This window comes from Chrysemys picta, chromosome 4 (assembly GCF_011386835.1).
Source record: "Chrysemys picta bellii isolate R12L10 chromosome 4, ASM1138683v2, whole genome shotgun sequence".
Taxonomy (NCBI): domain Eukaryota; kingdom Metazoa; phylum Chordata; order Testudines; family Emydidae; genus Chrysemys; species Chrysemys picta.
This window is the reverse complement of record NC_088794.1, coordinates 55,436,181-55,456,223: the sequence shown is the minus strand read 5'-3', so window position 1 is coordinate 55,456,223 and position 20,043 is coordinate 55,436,181. Positions and strand designations below refer to the sequence as shown.

Genomic DNA, 20,043 nt, shown 5'->3' with positions numbered 1-20,043 from the left:
CGGATTGAGTTAGCTCTCAGCCACTACATTGAATTGGGAGATTATATTCAGTTGGTTTCAACTATAACCTCGAAGTCCTTTTCAGAGTCATTGCATTCCAAAATTCCTCCATCTTGTAAGTGTGATCTACATTCTTTGTTTCTAGATGTATGACCTTGCATTTTGATGGTATTAAAATACACCTCTACCCCGATATAATGCTGTCCTCGGGAGCCAAAAAATCTTACCGTGTTATAGGTGAAACCGTGTTATATCAAACTTGCTTTGATCTGCCGGAGCACGCAGCCCCACCCCCCCAGAGCACTGCTTTACTGCGTTATATCCGAATTCATGTTATATCGAGTCGCGTTATATTGGGGTAGAGGTGTAGTTCAAATGATCCCAGCTTACCAGGCAATCTAGATCACTGTCTAGATTTGAACCTGTCCTTAGAATTATTTACCACTCCATTGATTTTTGTTTCATCTGCAACTTCATCAACTATGATTTTATACTTTCTTTCAGATCATTGATAAATATATTGAATAGCATTAGATCCCTGCAAAACCACACTAGAAACACCCACAGAAGATGATGATTTCCAAATCCTTCCCATTCATCTAGTCAAATGAGCATATTGATTGAGAAGAAGCAGCTCCTAAGCATTTTCTTGGCTTGGGCAGTCAATATAGAAATATGTTCAGGCACATGGTAGCTCACTGTTCTGGCACAGCCCAAATGTTTGCAGCTGTGCAAGATGTTTCTAAAACATGTTAGATGCTTCATCTGTTTGGATGAGGGCTGAGGTTTCAGATCTTCAGGTGACTCTCAACCTTTTTTGCTAATATCTTTCTGCAAACTGGATTAATCACGTTGAAGTCAGCCTATAAAATGACCCACATGGTTACTACTCTCACACTGGCGTAATAGATATAATGGAAAGACATATTACAGAGTAAAGGGAATTATACTTGTTGGAGTCTTCTCCTCTTCTACTCTGCCAGCTTCGCTTCACATAGACTTTAAGGTCAGAAGGAACCATTATGATCATCTAGTCTGATCTCCCGCATGATGCAGGCCACAAAAGCTGACCCACCCCCTTTCCCTTAACTCAGCTGTTGAAGTCCCCAAATCCTGTGATTTAAGGACTTCAAGTCGCAGAGAATCCTCCAGCTCCCGCCCCATGCTGCGGAGGAAGGCGAAAAACCTCCAGGGCCTCTGCCAATCTACCCTGGAGGAAAATTCCTTCCCGACCCCAAATATGGCGATCAGTAGAACCCCGAGCATGCAGGCAAGATTCTCTAGCCAGACCCTCATTGACCATTGATACTATTGACCAGCAATGGCACGTTGTTGACCAATTGAGTAAAATCACGTTATCCCATCAAACCATTCCCTCCATAAATTTATCTAGCTTAATCTTAAAGCCAGACAGGTCCTTCGCCCCCACCGTTTCCCTCGGAAGGCTGTTCCAAAATTTCACCCCTCTGATGGTTAGAAACCTTCGTCTAATTGCAAGCCTAAACTTCCTCACAGCCAGTTTATATCCATTCGTTCTCGTGTCCACATTAGTACTGAGCTGAAATAATTCCTCTCCCTCCCTGGTATTTATCCCTCTGATATATTTAAAGAGAGCAATCATATCCCCACTCAGCCTTCTTTTGGTTAGGGTAAACAAACCGAGCTCCTCGAGTCTCCTTTCATATGACAGGTTTTCCATTCCTCTGATCATCCTAGTGGCCCTTCTCTGTACCCGTTCCAGTTTGAATTCATCCTTTTTAAACATGGGAGACCAGAACTGCACACAGTACTCCAAATGAGGTCTCACCAGTGCCTTGTATAATGGAAGCAGCACCTCCTTATCCCTACTAGATATACCTCGCCTAATGCATCCCAAGACCGCATTAGCTTTTTTCACGGCCACGTCACATTGCCAACTCATAGTCATCCTGCGGTCAACCAGGACTCCGAGGTCCTTCTCCTCCTCCGTTACTTCCAACCGATGCGTCCCCAGCTTATAACTAAAATTCTTGTTAGTCATCCCTAAATGCATCACCTTACACTTTTCACTATTAAATTTCATCCTATTACTCTTACTCCAATTTACAAGGTCATCCAAGTCTCCCTGCAGGATATCCCGATCCTTCTCCAAATTGGCAATACCTCCCAACTTTGTGTCATCCGCAAACTTTATCAGCCCACTCCTACATTTGGTTCAGAGGTCAGTAATAAATAGATTAAATAAAATAGGACCCAAAACAGAACCCTGAGGAACTCCACTGGTGACCTCCCTCCAACCTGACAGTTCCCCTTTCAGTATCACCCGCTGCAGTCTCCCCTTTAACCAGTTCTTTATCCACCTCTGGATTTTCATATCAATCCCCATCTTTTCCAATTTAACCAATAATTCCTCGTGCAGTACCGTATCAAACGCTTTACTGAAATCGAGGTATATTAGATCCACCGCATTTCCCTTATCTAAAAAGTCTGTTTCCTTCTCAAAGAAGGAGATCAGGTTGGTTTGGCACGATCTTCCTTTCGTAAAACCATGTTGTAATTTGTCGCAATTGCCATTGACCTCAAGGTCCTTAACCACTTTCTCCTTCAAAATTTTTTCCAAGACCTTACATACCACAGATGTTAAACTAACAGGCCTGTAGTTACCCGGGTCACTTTTTTCCCTTTCTTGAAAATAGGTACTACATTAGCTATTCTCCAGTCCAATGGTACCACCCCCGAGTTTATAGATTCATTAAAAATGTTCACTAACGGGCTTGCAATTTCCCCTGCCAGTTCCTTCAATATTCTCTGATGAAGATCATCCGGTCCGCCCGATTTAGTCCCGTTAAGCTGTTCAAGTTTGGCTTCTACCTCGGATACGGTAATGTCAATTCCCCCTCCATTATTCCCCTCTGTCACGCTGCCACTATTCCTAAGCCCTTCATTAGCCTCATTAAAGACCGAGGCAAAATATTCGTTTAGATATTGTGCCATGCCTAGATTATCTTTAATCTCCACTCCATCTACAGTCTTCAGCGGTCCCACTTCTTCTTTCTTTGTTTTCTTCCTATTTATATGGCTATAAAACCTCTTACTATTGGTTTTAATTCCCCTCGCAAGGTCCAACTCTACACGGCTTTTGGCCTTTCTCACTCCATCTCTACATGCTCTGACCTCAATAAGGTAGGTTTCCTTGCTGATCCCTCCCCTCTTCCACTCTTTGTATGCTTTCTGTTTTTTCTTAATCACCCCTTTGAGACGCTCGCTCATCCAGCTCGGTCTAACTCTCTTGCCTACTAACCGTTTTCCCTTCCTCGGGATACAGGCCTCCGACAGCTCCTGTAACTTCAACTTGAAATAATCCCACCTTCAGATCCATAAATAATTTAGCCCAATCCACTTCCCTAACCAGTCCCCTTAATTTATTAAAATTAGCCTTTTTGAAATTGTAAACCACAGTCTCCGATTTAATTCTGTTAATCCTTCCATTTAGTTTAAACCGAATTAGCTCATGATCACTCGAGCCAAGGTTGTCCCCTACAACCATTTCCTCAACGAGGTCCTCACTACTCACCAAAACCAAATCTAAAATGGCATCCCCCCCTCGTCGGTTCGGCTACTACTTGATGAAGGAATTCATCAGCTAGCACGTCTAGGAACATCTGAGCCCTATTATTGTTACTAGCATTTGTACCCCAGTCTGTATTCAGGAAGTTGAAGTCTCCCATGATTACACAGTTCCTATTAGTATTTTCTTCCCTAAAAACATTAAATAGTTCTCTGTCCATATCCAGGTTAGATCCTGGCGGTCTATAGCACACCCCAAGCACTATCCCAGGGGAGGCTCTAGTAGTTCTTTTACCCAGTGTGAGTATTGCCCAGACAGACTCCGTCTTATCCATTCCATCAGTTATTATTTCTTTGCAGTTTACCTCATTATTGACATACAATGCTACTCCCCCACCTTTACCTTTGTTCCGGTCGTTCCTAAACAGCACATACCCTTCCATACCTGTACTCCAGTCATGACTACTGTTCCACCACGTTTCGGTTATTCCTACGATATCTGGTTTCATTTCTCGGACCAGGAGCTCCAATTCCTCCATTTTGTTACCTAGGCTTCTCGCATTGGTGTATAAACATCTTAATGTATGCCGTTTAGCCTCTCTCCCATTAGTTATGCAATTTGGTACGGACCCCGTACTGTCCATCCCCCCCTCCTTCTTATGTCCAATCCCTCCCCCCTAGCTATATCTGTTCATATCTCATCTCCCTCCTTTTCAATGTTGGAATCTGACGTGGAGATTAACTGGACGTCTCCCCCAAATGCCTAGTTTAAAGCTCTTTTGATAAGATGAGCCAGCCTCCCTCCCAGAAGTCTAGTTCCTTCCCTACTCAGGTGAAGTCCATCCCATGAGAACAGTTGTCTGTCCCCGAAAGCCTCCCAGTGGCCATACATCCCAAAGCCCTCCTTATAGCACCACTCTCTTAGCCAGCTATTTATCCTCACAATCCTGTCAGCCCTTTGCTGCCCTTCTCTAGGAACAGGCAGAATCCCACTAAAGATGATCTGAGCCTCGATCTCCTTGAGCGTCTTCCCTAGTCTGGCATAATCTCCCTTGATTCTCTCTAATGAGAACCTAGCCGTGTCATTTGTTCCTACATGAAGGATGATCAAGGGGTTCTTACCTGCTTCTTTTAGGATCCTTTTCATCTGCAGGTCCACATCCCGTATCTTAGCGCCCGGTAGACTGCACACCCTTCTGTTCTCTGGGTCCGCCCTGGTCACAGGCCTGTCTAACCTCCTCAGTAAGGAATCCCCAATCACATAAACCTGCCTTTGCCTGGTGACAGTGCAATCTACTAATCTATCCCCTGTTCCCTCTAGTCGCAACCCTTGTCTGTTCCTATTTTCCCTTATACTCCCCCTTGTGCCATTCTGTATCCTCCCGGGGCCCAGATTTGGTGCGGTCTCCATCAACTCCTCCCCTCTCTCTATTGGACTAGCTGCTCTTCTCTTGTTACTCACCCTCCCACCTTCAGTTACCACCTGCTGCCCCCCCTCCTCGTTATCCAAACACCCATCTTAGGAAGTTGTTCGGGAAGTCTCTTTGACTGATGGGAAAGAAGTGGACCTATACCGTAGAGACGTTAGTGTTTTTGCATTCTGCTTCCTGGTAGCTGGAATCAACAGCTCAGAGTTAGGGGTTTTATATTAAAATGTGAGAGATGACTACATTAAATACACAACTCCTGGTAAGTAAATTCACCCTTTCGCTTTCCCATATTATCAGGGAAGGTCTAAGTATGAGCCTAGTCCTATATGTTTTAGCAGTTCTGTGTATTTCTAAATTTTAAAATAGGACAACATGAGAGCCTATTGAATGCCTTTTTGGCATTTGTGGTGAGGATTAGAGAAGATTGCTTGTTCACTGTATTAAATACGCTGTTTACTTAACAACCTTGTATTGTGTCGGTGACGCTGCACTTAGTTCCCCTCCATTTTTATTTTGTAATTCTATACTTCTGGCCCTTCCCCTTCCAAAAGGCTACTTCATATATCAAGCAAAAAAAGCTGTATGATGTGCACCTAACTCCATCCAAGACTGAGTGGATCATCTTTGCCACCTGCTTAATCTCCTGAGTCTGCTTCTGAATCTAATTCCCCCTTATTGAAAACACCGCACACCAGGTCAGCTGTTCAGATTCTTTTCATCCTGATTCATTCCATTTGTCATTAAACATGTTTGTATCAAAAGTAACTGTATAGTCACATCCTAACTAAAGAACCTCTTGTTCATATCAATTTGTTTCTAAGATAAAGAAATTTTGTTTGGGTTGGGAGGGAGTTATTTCAAATAAGAGGATCTATTGCAGAACTAGGTCAGAGATCCAATAGAGAGGAGGGGGAGTGGTACACAGGAGTCTAATATTCAATATATTCAGGTCCACAGATACAGATTTAATATTTTCAGTAGCTAGTTTAAAAATATGGAGTCCGTTCTTCTCTGATACACACACAAATGTCATTGATAATGTAAGTGGATTGGCTGATCTTGGAGTCTTTTTTTAGGCATTTTACAATTCAAACTAAGATACATTGTAAATATTTGGTCAGATCTCTATAGTCTGATTGCACAGTCTTCCCGTATGAGACAGCATGTACTAATTCATGTTGTATGCCATGAAAATCACAGTATTCCCTTATCAGAGGGTTAGCCGTGTTAGTCTGGATCTGTAAAAAGCAACAATGAGTCCTGTGGCACCTTAAAGACTAACAGATGTATTATGCTCCAATACATCTGTTAGCCTTTAAGGTGCCATAGTATTCCCTTAGAAACCTCATAAATGTATTCAAGTTATATACCATAGCAGACCCCATTTTCTTTCTAAATTCTAGTTCTTTTTCTGTAATTTCATTTTCTGGCATTGATTTCTGTGCCCCTGTTTTTTCTCTCTTGCTAACAGCGAGACTTATGCGGGATCCTTAAAGCAAATTCTTAACTTCCTTCAGTGCAGTCTTTTCTATAAGGCTCTCCTTCCTGCATCTCCTCTGAGGACAGTTGCCACACTGAGAACTAGAAAGGGTTTCCTATTCTTGCTGCATTGTAGTCTTTAGCAATACGTTAATTTGTACAGTTTGCATTTGCACAAGCTCCATGGGGTTTTATGTTGCTTGTATATTTTAGCTGCAAGTTTGATATTTTTCAAAACAATATAATTTACAGGATGGCAGAGGAAGGAATATAAAGGGGGATTTCCTTCCCCCCCCCCCTGCAATTAACACACACATTTTTATTTATTTATTTTATTTGGTGGGCAAGGTTAAACCTTTGTATTTGTTTCTGCAACTAGTTATGGTCAATTTAAATAAGTAAATGAGTTCCAACTATTCCTTTTGACAAGATGGGTTTTTATTAAGCAGTGAAATTAATCAAATAGTCACATTACAGCATGGATTTTACTTAAAGCTCAAAAATATATTTGCGTAATAAATTATTGATGCCTTTTCAATTTTTCCCCAGTATTGTGAGTCCTTTCTATTGTGCATGATAGAGGAGACCTGCTGAGTTTGCAAATAATTGACTTGAAATTGCTTCAAATAATTCTGCTTTTTTGGCTTTTTTGTACCTAATCAGAATTGATGTGACTGAAGTGCAAATCTTCATAATAATCATGCATTTACTGGCCGTGATTGGAGGACCATCTTTTTGGCAATCAATGGTAATTTTGCTCATATTGTATATTAAGTTTAATGTATATTTCTGATTATTCTGCTTCTTGTCTTGTTTTTTCTAATCTGGTCTACATCTGGAAGAGCACCATATTTAGAACAGTATCAGTTTCCTTTGGGAGGGAAAGATCTCATTTCCCCGTAAGATTAAAAGATTTGTGTTCTTGAAGAACGTGAATGATTTCATATCTAACAAATGGCAGTGATGGTGCATTCTGGTTTTACTAGCACCACATGAAAAACAGTCAGTCATTCTTTTGCATGCTGTACCATCATTCATGTAGAATGTCTACCTGCACCTCTGGGTGAACTAAGTAATTTTCTATTGGTAAACGTAGCTCAGTGGTAAGTCTGTAAAGTAATTTTGGATCAATTTGACATAGATATCAACAAAATATAACCATTTTAGATCAGAAAGAGAAGAATACTTTATCAAATTGAAATTACAGGGGGAATTTTTGGAATGCAGCATGTAATTGCCCATAATTGCAATTGGTCAGAACTCGGGTGTTAACACTCTCTCCCTTATGAAAATTGCCTTAAGATTTTTAATGACTGTGGCCCCAATCCTGTAAGCTGATCTGCATGGTTGGATCCATGCATCCATACAGATCCCAGTTGATTTTACTGAGGCTCAGTGTGGGTATAAGGTACTGCCTATTTGGATCAGCTTGCTGGATTGAGGCCTAAGGGTTCTCAGCAACTCAGTTTTATATCAGCACCATCTAAAACCATCCTGGAGTGCTGGTGCAGAATTGACTCCGAGAAATGTGCTACATAATGAATTGCCAGCATTACCTTCTGAAGCATGATTTCCCTGAAGGTTTTCCATTCAGGTGCTGACCAGGCCTGACCTTGCTTAACTTCGAAGAGCTAATGTGGTCTGAGGTGGTCTGAAAAAAATTCTCATTAATTTTAGAAAAAAGCATCAAAATGTTCAAAAAACAATTCGCAGTGATTCTTTTAGGGTGAAATACGTTGCGTTGTAGCACAATTAATCTGTTACAGCCAAATAGATCCTGAAATCTACGCTGCCATATACAGAATGCCCAAAATAAGGGCCTGACTCAGTTAAAGATCTGTCAGGCTTCTGCCACAACATGTATTTGATTTCAGAGCTTGTAGACAAATGTCATATAAGAAATGCCACCTAAAGGATGTGATTGAACTCTTGTGAATTCATGTAAACAGAACTACTTCTCAAAAGTGTATTGTCTTGTCTTGTCTGTAGCATCTATTTGAGCATGATGTCTGGCTGCCAATAAAACAAAAACACTTCTGTACTATAAAATAACTACTCGCTTTCTGTTTCCAATTGTTAAAAACTATTTTGCTGCAATAGCTATTTCTGGTACAATTCAGTGTGAAGAAAACTTGCTTGTATTATTGCTTAGAGCTTGGAAAGTCTTCCCTTTATTATTTAACACATTTCATCCTTTCAAGCAATTTTTGCTGCAGCAAATAGCTATTAATATAGCAGATTTCAGGAGGTGTAAAGGTTTGTCTCACTAGCTGCAAAAAGATGAAAGCATTTTGAAGTCCAATATTTCTATTAGATTTATGGATGCATTTCTTCAGAAGACAAACTTTTCCCAGTATTGCCATGGAAATTATGACTTGCCCTGATATTTCTGTCAACCTGTGTTTTATTTTGTCATGTATTTAATTTTTGACAGAGAAAAAAACATTGTTCACCTCTCACAGAGGGATTTTGGTTTTATTTCTGTTTGAAAGACCTCTTTTATGTAATGAAAATACCTCAGCTGTATACTCAAACATTCCACTTTTCCCTCTAATAATTAGAAAGCAGGAAAATTCTGAGATAGTTAAGTGTCTATGCTGTCATCCATTATTGCTTTATTGGCCTTTTGTACAGTAAAATATGCAGTATACTCTGTCCTTCTCTCTGTCTACGAAGTTTCTCTTTAAATCTGGCTAAAGCACCACTGCATTCTTGTTAGACTCCCGGAATCCAGTGTTTTCTGAGACGTGGTGAGTATTACTACAGGTGAGATTCCCATTTGGCAGGTTTCAGTGGAGTAGTGAGGTTAGGTGGTGCTCTTAATAGATTATTCTTTGGATTTTTTTCATGTTATACTGGAAGTGAAATAAAATGCAACAATTGCTTTCATTACTTAGTAAAAAATATTCTTTGGCTGAGTGTGCTGGGTATAGATTTCATGTAATGTAAGGTAGGTCTGGTTTTGTGCTCAATAACGTGTTATTCCTGGAACAGGAATAATAGATAGAAAGTATATGTATTTCTGAATTAAGGGTGGAATTTGACCCCTGTGCTCCAGGCCAGCACTGAGCACTACAAGTCCCACCTAAATCGTCAAAATAAAGACTTCAGGAGTGCATTAGCCTTGGACTGGTCCTCTGTGCAAGGGTCAATTTCACCCTCATAGTGTAGAGTGGTGGAGAGGTGTGAACATGAGCCTGTGAACCCAGAATTCAAATCCCAGCCTTGACAGCCACTCACTCTGTGACATTGGGTAAATTACTTGAGCCTTCCTTATCTGTTTCCTTATCAGTAAAATCAGGATAATACCTCACATGGGCACTTTTTGGATTAATTAATTAGGGTAATATTTATGAAATGTATAAGTGCTATGCATTATTTTTAATTCATGTAGTAAGTGGAGTTTGCCATATGTAAGAGAAGAGCTGAAGACAATGTAGAGAGGCAGTCAAGAAATGTGTCTAATGCTTTACTAGGCAAAAAGATACTCTCAAGTAACACTGCTCTACAGCCAAAATGCTTCTGAAATAAATGTAGTCAAACTTTACTAATTCTGGGTCACTGAGAACTAAAATGATGGTTAAAATTGTTGATTGGCTCTAATTTTCAAGATATGCTATTAGGTCAATATATACGACCCTTGACTTGGGAATGGCGGAGGATAAGTGAGTTATAAAGGGAAGGGATCTCAATTTAAACCAGAAATGACTAAACTACATCTTTGACTGGATCTATGAATAAATCTATGACTGGGTTTGGACAGTACTTGCTTTTTAGGCAAAACAATGAATGAGCAATCTGAAGCCGGTATTGCGTCATACATGATATGAATTGCATCATGTTATTCCTAGAAGTCATGGATGATGCAATCATAACAAAGCTTACATCACTTTGCTAAACAAATTGCCCTATATCAGCTCTAGAAATCATACAGTGTCGTGCTCTCTTCTTTGTCAGTGTTTGATTTTGCAAAGGGATACATTTCTCTTTAGCCAAAGTGAGCAGAGATGCCTCGTACTTGTGTGAACAGTGCAGATAACTTCTGCTATGTTTGTGGTGAAGTGACTTTTGCATCACAAAAGCGCAGTATAACCACTATGGTTAAGAAAGCCTATCACCTTTATTTTGGCTGCAAAATTGGAGATCAGGACAAGAGGTGGGCCCCACACATATGCTGCAACAAATCTTCGCCAGTGGTTGAACAGGAAAAGGAAATCTATGCCTTTTGCAGTGCCAATGATTTGGAGAGAGCCAACAGATCATACCAACAATTGTTACTTCTGCATGGTGCCTCCAGTTGGGAAAGGTGTGTCAAAGAAGAAAAAGTGGACTGTGCATTATCCAAACATTCCATCAGCTATACGCCCAGTACCCCACGGAGAAGGACTGCCGGTTCCTGATGCACCAGAATCATTCTCACTTGAGTCAGACGAGGAAGAGGATGAAACTTCTGGTCCTGAACCATCAGTGTCACAGGACCCACATTTTCTCCCATCCTCCTCCTCTGAACCACACCTCATAACACAAGGTGAACTGAATGACCTTTCAGGGATTTGGAACTACCCAAGAGTAAGGCAGAGCTGTTGGGCTCCAGACTACAGCAGTGGAATCTCCTGGCAGGTGATGTTAGGATTTCCATGTTCCGTGACTGTCAAAAGGATCTTGTCCCATTCTTCTTCATGGAAGGTGATCTTGTAGCCTGCAACAACATCGATGGTGTGATGGCAGCCCTCAACATCGTTCACGATCCAGATGAGTGGAGACTGTTCATTGATTCATCTAAGACGAGTCTTAAAGCTGTTTTACTGCATAATGGCAATGTTTTGCCATCAATTCCAGTTGGTCATGCAGTCCATATAAAGGAAACCTATGACAACACGAAACAACTTTTGAGGTGCATAAACTATGACCAACATCAGTGGCAGCTTTGTGGTGATTTGAAGGTTGTTGCTCTCTTGCTTGGTCTGCAGACTGGATACACAAAGTACTGCTGTTTTCTCTGTGAATGGGATAGTCGTGCAAGAGATTCCCACTACATCAAGAAAAATTGGCCACTCTGACAGTCATTGGAGCCTGGGAGGAAGTGTTCAGCATCCACCACTTGTTGAATCAAGGAAGATTTTGTTACCACCCTTACACATCAAGCTGGGTCTGATGAAGAACTTTGTCAAGGCCATTGACAAAACACAAGCAGCTTTCAAGTACCTCCGTGGAAAATTTCAAAGGTTAAGTGAAGCTAAGATAAAGGAAGGTGTCTTTGTTGGTCCTCAGATTCGTGAACTTCTTCGAGATGATGCATTTGACCATGCACTGCGTGGCAAGGAAAAGACGGCATGGAAAGCCTCCAGTTAGCGACAATAAATTTTCTCGGAAACAACAAGGCAGACAACTACAGGTTGTTGGTGGAAAACCTCCTCAAGGCATACAAAAGCCTTGGTTGCAATATGTCACTAAAGATACATTTTTTTGTACTCTCATTTAGATTTTTTTTCCACCGAACTGCAGAGCAGTGAGCGACGAGCACGGCGAGCGATTTCACCAGGACATTGCAACAATGGAGAAACGCTATCAGGGCAAATGGAGCCCATCAATGCTTGCAGACTATTGCTGGACAGTGACAAGAGATGCTCCATTTAATGAATACAAGAGACAAGCCAAGAAGCGCTGAGTAGACACTGAATAGGGCTAAACTATGTACATAATTGTTTTTTGCCTTTTGTTTCATAATTTTATTTATATAACCCCTTTTGGTTTTTTTTAAAGTGTTACATAAACAGGACAGGTGAAATATTATCATGTAAAGCAACCATAAACACATGAAAAGACCTAGGTTTACAATTTATGATTAAAACTCTACTATCTACACAATATACATAGACATAAAATGTAAAAACTTAAATATCTTAGAAACAGTAGCCAATGTTATTTTAATTGTCATATTTGAATTCAGCACATCAAAATACATAATAAATAGCACATTTTATCTCTGAAGCAGACGACTTCTCAAAAATTGTAGACCAGTGTAATTGGAAAGTTTACAGGGAGCAGTTGATTTAAACCTTCCACTATGACTAGCCCAGTTTGTTCTGCCACACTACCTCCTATGAATCTGAACTGTGAAGGAAAGAATCCAATCACAAGAAATATTTACAGGGAGAAATACCACTATTTTAAATGTGTTCTCTTTTATGGAGTAGTATTGCTGGAATCTCCTCTGGCCCATAATGTGCTCTTCAGTGGTGCTTTTCTTTCCCCTCAACATTGGTCTTCTGCCTGTCTGTAGCTTTGCGCCACTACTTCGTTGTATCTCACCCTCCATGAATCCGGGTCTATTGACAGCCACCAACATTGATGATAGAGGTATCTTCACATGTGGTACGCAAGTCTCTAATCCCTGCCCCCATCCCTTCCCTTGTCTCATCATTAACTATTCCTTCTCCTCTGCCTCCTTTCTTTCCACGTTTCAATGTGTGCTGTCAATCAACTTTCTCTTGACCCTACTTGCTGCTTTAATGGTTTCCCTTCTTTCCTAGGTCTCCACGCTCCTTGATAACATCCGGTCAGAGCCCTTCTCCCTCTTTTATTCTCACTTTTGCTTTGGTCTTGTTTCTGGTTCTGATATCGTCTGTGTTCTGCCTCTTACCCTTCAACTTGTTCCCTTTCCTTGACCACATCTCATCTTGATGACTATCATTCTTGACTCTCTCTCTCAGATTTCCTCATTCTCCCTTGTGATCGGAGGTTTTGTTATTTGTGGACATGTTGAGCTGTGGGTCAGTTATATGTAGGCTTGGAAAAATTCAATTTTTATTTTTTTTTATAGTTTTAATGGATTATATTGTTTATTTTTAAGTATTTTTTTTCAATTATCAGTTTAAATAACAGTTATGGAAATTATGGGAAGGTCAGATAATGGGGGTGTGTGTCAGACAATAATTATCTAATGACAGGAGACATTGAGATTCAAAAAGTTAGAGCTTTACACCCATTAAAACACACATTGTCAACATCACATGTCAAAATAGTCGGAGTATATATCCTTAAACTCTAAGTTCTCAAGTAGCATTTTTCTTACTTTGCCTATCTGTAAACTTTGATTATTGTTTCATTGGTTGGTGTGTGCAGTGAAATCGACATTTACTGATCAAAATCTGGTTCTTGCAAGCCTAGTTATAGGAGGTAAACAAATTAGGATGAGTCATGAATGAGCGTCCCAAACTCATTTTCCTTTGTGAATGAATCTGGATCTGAACACTGGTTGCCCAAGGACAGATTAGAGCACTTACCCACTAGGACATTTATTTTTATTGACATGCTTATGTCTCTGTGGCAGAACTTGGAATCCCATTGCTTTTAAGCAGACTGCACTCTATTTTTGAAGTTGGGTATCCTGCTGTTGCAGCAGCATAACCAGTCTTGATCAACTTCAAAGGATTTAATAGAGAAGCATCATTTACCTGAAGATCTGACCTGGGACTCTTTTCAGCACTGTACATTCAGACCTACGTAGTGTTGCACACCTTTAACTCCCACTGAAATCAGTGGTCAACACCTGGCAAGATCAAGCTGTGTAAAGGGCAAAACTGTAGTATGGGCTACAATTCTATATAGAATACCAAAGAGCAAGTAAACCTGGGGCTTTATCTCAGCCTCCTTTGCTAAACACTCTAAAGACAGAAGTGTTAATAAAGTATGAGGATCATCCTCCAGCACAACTCTATCGCCTGTTTCCTTCTTTGACTCATGCCATCCATTTGTCTCTGCTGTTCATAATCTTTGACTCAGAACTCTTTCCACATTTATTTTATCTGCAAATCGGTTTGTCATGGCTTTGCAACATTAATTTAATATATTACTTCCTTCACTCCACCACTGCGGAAGTCTTTGTCCATGCCTTCATCTCCTATCACGTAGGATTCATTTACACTGGGCAAAAATAGGACCTTGTAATTAACCATTTGGTGCAGCTCCATCAGTGATAGCAGTGGTGGGAGCCGTAAGATAGCTATGGCTCAGGTGAAATCAAACATTTTTATCATTATGTAGTCTCACTCTACTCTGTGTCCTGTCCACGTTACAGCTTCCACTGCCTGTATTGTCCGTTGTTCCTGGAGCTGTCCTAGTGGTGAATTATAAATCCTGTTTGTTTGTTTTTTTGCCAGCGTACGAGACCTCTTGACTATTGCAACTCCTTTTTCTGTGGCATCCTGAAACCGCCCCTTCCAGATTCCAGCATGGGTAGAATGTTACTCTTGTTCTTCTCTCCTCACATGTACAAAGAAGCACAACCCCATCACCCCATTCTCAAATACTGACCACTGAAGAAAGCATAAAAACAGATGGCAGCACAGGCAGGCTGTTTTAATAAGAGTGGTACAAGCTTTGGAGCACCTCTATGAGTAACAGTGTGTTTGTTACTGAATTTTTCAGTTTAGCTCGCTTTCTCCACTCTGCAGTTTCACTGTCTGAATCTTGTCTTTGAGCAAAAGAGCAGAGTAAGCAGGATGGGTAGGAGGGGTCTCTAAGATTGTTCCAAAGAGCATAATTAGAACTTCCTACTCAAGTGGCACTCCAGAGTGCAGAGCAACAATCAGGTGAGGTGCTGTTAATCCTCCTCCTCCGCTTGGTATTGGTTGTAGGCTCCATATGGGCAACTCATGGATAGAACTATGGAGCCAAATTAGTCTCTAACTGCACCTTATAATTCAACAAAATATCTGCATGAACCTACTGCACTCTAATCCCAGTTACAGCCACTCATTCAATGTGAACTTGGGTGAGTCACTTCCTGTCTCTCTCTCTAAAATGGGGTTAATAAAGTACCAAACATGGGGGTATGTATGGACTGATTGATGTTTGCATAGTGCTCTGAAGTTGTAAAGCATGATGTAAGTGCTAAGAACTATCTATTAGAAAAGCCTCAAAGCCAGACTGGGCGTACAATTCAAAATACTAAAATAAAAACAACTTGAACCCATTTAAGCTCCCATATGAAATAGACGTATGGGGACCTTCGCTATGGAGCATGTTTACTCATTTCGGAAGTGTTATGAGTATAGATGCTTGTTACTGGAGGGTCCAAGTAGTTCTTTAGCAGTCGGTTGGATAAGGTTGGGGGACTCTTGTTGCTGGGTGGTTCTGTCTCCTCTTATAATTACTTCTCCGCCCAAGGCACTATGTCGAAAAGATGAGAGGATTATTAGATTTCCTTCACAGCCCATCTTGCCTTCATTTCTCACTCCCTTGCTAACAACCCAGCCACCTACTCCCCTTTTACTTTGAAAAGTAATCTTAGCGGCTGGTTGCCTCTCTGCTGTTTCCTATCATGCCTCTTCTCATTATACCTGGTCTGTTCTCTGGGTGTGGTCCAGTTTATGGGTCTTCACAGGTTAATCCCCACTGATATCTGGCTTCTCCCTGCACTCAGGACTGGGATACTAAGTGTGGGGTCTATCCTTTGGCTCGTGCTAGCCCTCTGTTCTCTCCGTGCTGAGGAACCCCTCACTCGGGTTTTAGAGGTTGGTTGATAAGTGTCCAGCATTGTGAAGGATAATATTAGGAGACAGAGATTCTGCACCGTGACTGTTCTTCGGTAATTAAATATAAAAGCAAATGGATCAGGAAATGTTGCTAATATGGTGGGTGAGAAAATATAGTTTCCTCCCAAATTCATTTCCTAGAAATTTAAACCGATATTAACTAATTTTTGGGGAGAGAGGAAACCCCAAATCTGGAGTTAGAAAAGTGGAGCGTTTGAGTTTACTTGAAATAGGTATACATGATTTTAGATTAATTGTACATATTTTAATCTTTTTATTTCTCTGTCAAGATTCCAGTGCTGAATATTCAAATGAAAATATTCCCAGCTCTTTGTACTGTTGCAGGAACCATATTCTCCTGCACAAACTATTTTGGTGTGATCTTCACAGGTGGTGTTGGCAAAAATGGATCGACTATAGCTGTGAGTGTTTTGTTTTGCTATTATGTTACTTTCTTTTCTGAGTGCTCTGTAGTTTGCATGATGGTTTATAGAAAACTGATATGCTTTCAAGTGTGTTAATTTAATGTCTGCTTTGAGTGTAAAATCCTCTTTCTCCTAGTTTACTAGCTTGAAAAAAGGGGTAAATCTTGTCTAAATGAAAATAGTAGCTTTTGGAATTGAGAAAAGGTTTTAAAAGGATGGATTTGAAATAGGTGAATGATAAAATCACCTCCCATGCTTTGACATTAGTCCTATGTACATACAAAATGATGGGGTCTAAATTAGCTATTACCACTCAAGAAAGAGATCTTGGGGTCATTGTGGATAGTTCTCTGAAAATATCTGCTCACTATGCAGTGGCAATCAAAAAAGCTAACCAAAAGTGAGGAACCATTAGGAAAGGGATAGATAATAAGACAGAAAATATCATGTTGCCGCTATATAAATCCATGGTGCGCCCACATCTTGAATACTGTGTGCAGATCTGGTCACTCCATCTCAAAAAAGATATATTCGAATTGGAAAAGGGGCAGAGAAGGACATCAAAAATTACTAGGGGGTATGGAACAGCTTCTGTATGAGGAGAGATGGAAAAAAACTGGGACTTTTCATCTTGGAAAAGAGATGACTAAGAGGGGAAATGGATAGAGGTCTATAAAATTATTGACTGGTGTGGAGGAAGTGTTATTTACTCCTTCACATAACACAAGAACTAGGGGTCACCCAATGAAATTAAAAGGCAACAAGTTTAAAACAAACATAAGGAAGTACTTCTTCACACAACGCACGATCAACCTGTGGAACTTGTTCGCAGGGGATGTTGTGAAGGCCAAAATTATAACAGGGTTCAAGAAAGAGCTATATAAGTTCATGGAGGATAGGTCCATCAATGGCTATTAGCCAGGATGGTCAGAGTTTGTCTGGCCTGTGCTTGCCAGAAGCTGGGAGTGGATGACAGAGGATGGATCACTCAATGATTGCCTGCTCTGTTAATTCCCTCTGAAGCACCTGGCATTGGCCACTGTTGGAAGACCGGATACTGGGCTAGACAGACCATTGGTCTGACCCACTATGGCCATTGTTATGTTCTACAAGGTCTTACCTTCTAGAATCCATGAATTTTCCAAACCAAACTCCCTCTCTGATATGCATGCTTTTTGTTTGGTGCTTTTGCATCTGACAAGAATATGAAAGCTATTGACCTTCCAGAAGAGATGGGATAGTCAAAGTTAACATTCTTGTCTGACTTCTTTCTTAAGGGATTTTTGATATGGGGGGGGGGGGGGGTTGAAAGGTTTCATGAACTTTTTAGGAGAGTCTGTGTTTTTTTTGTTTGTTTGTTTGTTTGTGCCAGTTGAGTTAGTTGGACTACTCTGTTAGTTATATTTTGCTTTTGAGCTTTGCCATCTTAACAAAAATGTATTATCACCATTATACAGACATACACATGTTTGGGCCCCTGTCATTTAAGAACAGAATCATTTCCTGCCTGTTGTACAAGAGTTAGAAGATAACCACAGCACCATTTTTGCAATTTGAAGCCTTCCCTCCCCTTGCCCCCCCCCAATACATTTTTGTTTTGTAGCTGAAACTGCATGTTTCCTTCATACAACACACAACTTGTGAGACCTTCAAACCAAAGCCTCCAACCATATTATCAGCTGACACATTTCACCACTCAGTCACATTTCACTACTGGCAGAAGTGAGTTCAAACAGGCACATTTTAATTTAAATAATATGCACACAACACATCTGTTGTTCAATTGTGTGCACTTTTCATTAAGCTAACACTTTCTTCTCCCTCGCTATAGGGAACAAGTGTCCTTTCACCCTTTCTTCATATTGGATCAGTGATCGTATTAGCTGCAATGATCTACAAGAAATCTGCTGTGCAGCTCTTTGAAAAGCATCCTTGCCTATATATACTTACTTTTGGTTTTGTATCTGCTAAGATAACTAACAAATTGGTGGTAAGTGCCTCAGAGTCATTGATTCTTTTCCTTCATCTTTGTTATTGTATAAGATGGTCTTTGTAGTTTCTCTAAGGTCTACCTTCCCCACAACGTCAGTTCCCTGTATTGACTAGCCACACTCTTCCTTCACTGTATTAAAGTGATTTAATGCTGCTGCTGTGTATCCCATGAATCTGGTTCTAATTGGTACCTACAACACACATTTTTCTTGAGAATTTGTCATAGCCCATTAAGGAACGAATCAGCAGCATGTAATTTACATTGCAATAAACTTTGGTGACATTTCATTAAAATACTCTATAACAGGGGTCTCAAACATATGGCCCCCAGAGTTATTTCCTGCGGCCGCCAATCTCCCCTCACCTGCCGCCCCCCTGCGCGCGCTGCATCCCTGCTCCTCCGCCTACCTCCAGGCGCTTCCTGCCGCCAAACAGCTGTTTGGCGGTGCTTAGTGCTTTCTAGGAGGGAGGGGAGAGGAGCGGGGAGCCGCGCGCTCAGGGGAGGAGGCGGGGCGGGGATTTGGGGAAGGGGTCGGAATGGGGCAGGGAGGGGATAGAGTTGGGGTGAGGACTTTGGGGAAGGGGTTGGAATGGGGGCGGGGAAGGGGTGGGAAGGGGCAGGGCCTCATGGAAGGGGTGGAATGGGGGCAGGGCCAGGGGCAGCGGTGGGGGGGGTGTCAGTGATGCAGCCTTCGGGCCAATGTACTAGTCCTCATGTGGCCCTCGTGGTCATTTGAGTTTGAGATCCCTGCTCTATACAGAAGTGGTTAATAATCAGTGTTAATAATAAACATTGGTTTTGGGATTTGTTTAGACTAGACTACTGTCTCTTTTTTTTTTTTTTTTTTTTTAATAGGTTGCACATATGACCAAAAGTGAAATGCATCTGCATGATACAGCATTCATAGGTCCAGCACTTTTGTTCTTGGACCAGTACTTTAACAGCTTTATTGATGAATATATTGTACTTTGGATTGCCATGGTAAGTAGGTCGTATTTTCTGTTTATCAATGATCTTTTGTGCATCTGCTTGTTCACTCACACTCCCCATACGCATACAGTTTGTGCCAGTTGTGTACAGATCACACACCGTTTGCACCAATTGTGCACAGATGACTCAAACAAAGCATGGACTTGGGAACCTTCTTGCCTGAATCAGTTTTAAACAGGGTTCAGGCTAACTTGGCTGAAACATGGTTTGGTTGGGCTTATGAACCTCACTCTGTTTAAACACAGTTTTAAAGCCATGTTGAATGAGCAGTACTCGAAGTCCTAGGTTTAGAACCCATTGGGGAGAAATGTGCTGAGATGTATTTTTGCAGGAACGTAATTGCCACACTTTGGCGTGCCCCACAGCAAAAGCTCTATAACACACAAACCCACAGGTGGAATTCCTGAAATTCAGGTAGTATCAGAGCAACGATAGCTACCAGGACGAGTCTTTCAGAGGAGGAAGTCTTGGCTATAGAACCATGTCTCTCCCTGATTAGAGCATTGAAAACCAAACCAAGTTCAGATCAGGCTGCCACTTTCTAGACAGCCATTCTAAAGCATGCTGTGCAGGTATAACATGATTACAGCTGCTTAATCCTGTGAGCAGTTGGGAACTTCTTTCTGTACTAGCTACAAGTA

The 20,043-nt window shown here is 41.1% G+C and overlaps 1 protein-coding gene across 6 annotated transcripts in view; it reads left to right on the top strand.

Annotated features, from left to right (window-relative positions):
* Positions 1-20,043, top strand: part of CEPT1 (choline/ethanolamine phosphotransferase 1) — a 50,951-nt gene that overhangs the window by 29,609 nt on the left and 1,299 nt on the right. For all 6 annotated transcript variants that reach the window (XM_042842446.2, XM_005309937.5, XM_005309939.4 and 3 more), the window contains exons 5-8: positions 7,119-7,203; positions 16,285-16,416; positions 18,251-18,409; positions 19,268-19,393. In XM_042842446.2, the coding sequence (XP_042698380.1) occupies positions 7,119-7,203; positions 16,285-16,416; positions 18,251-18,409; positions 19,268-19,393 (502 nt within the window). The remainder of the gene's footprint in view (positions 1-7,118; positions 7,204-16,284; positions 16,417-18,250; positions 18,410-19,267; positions 19,394-20,043) is intronic.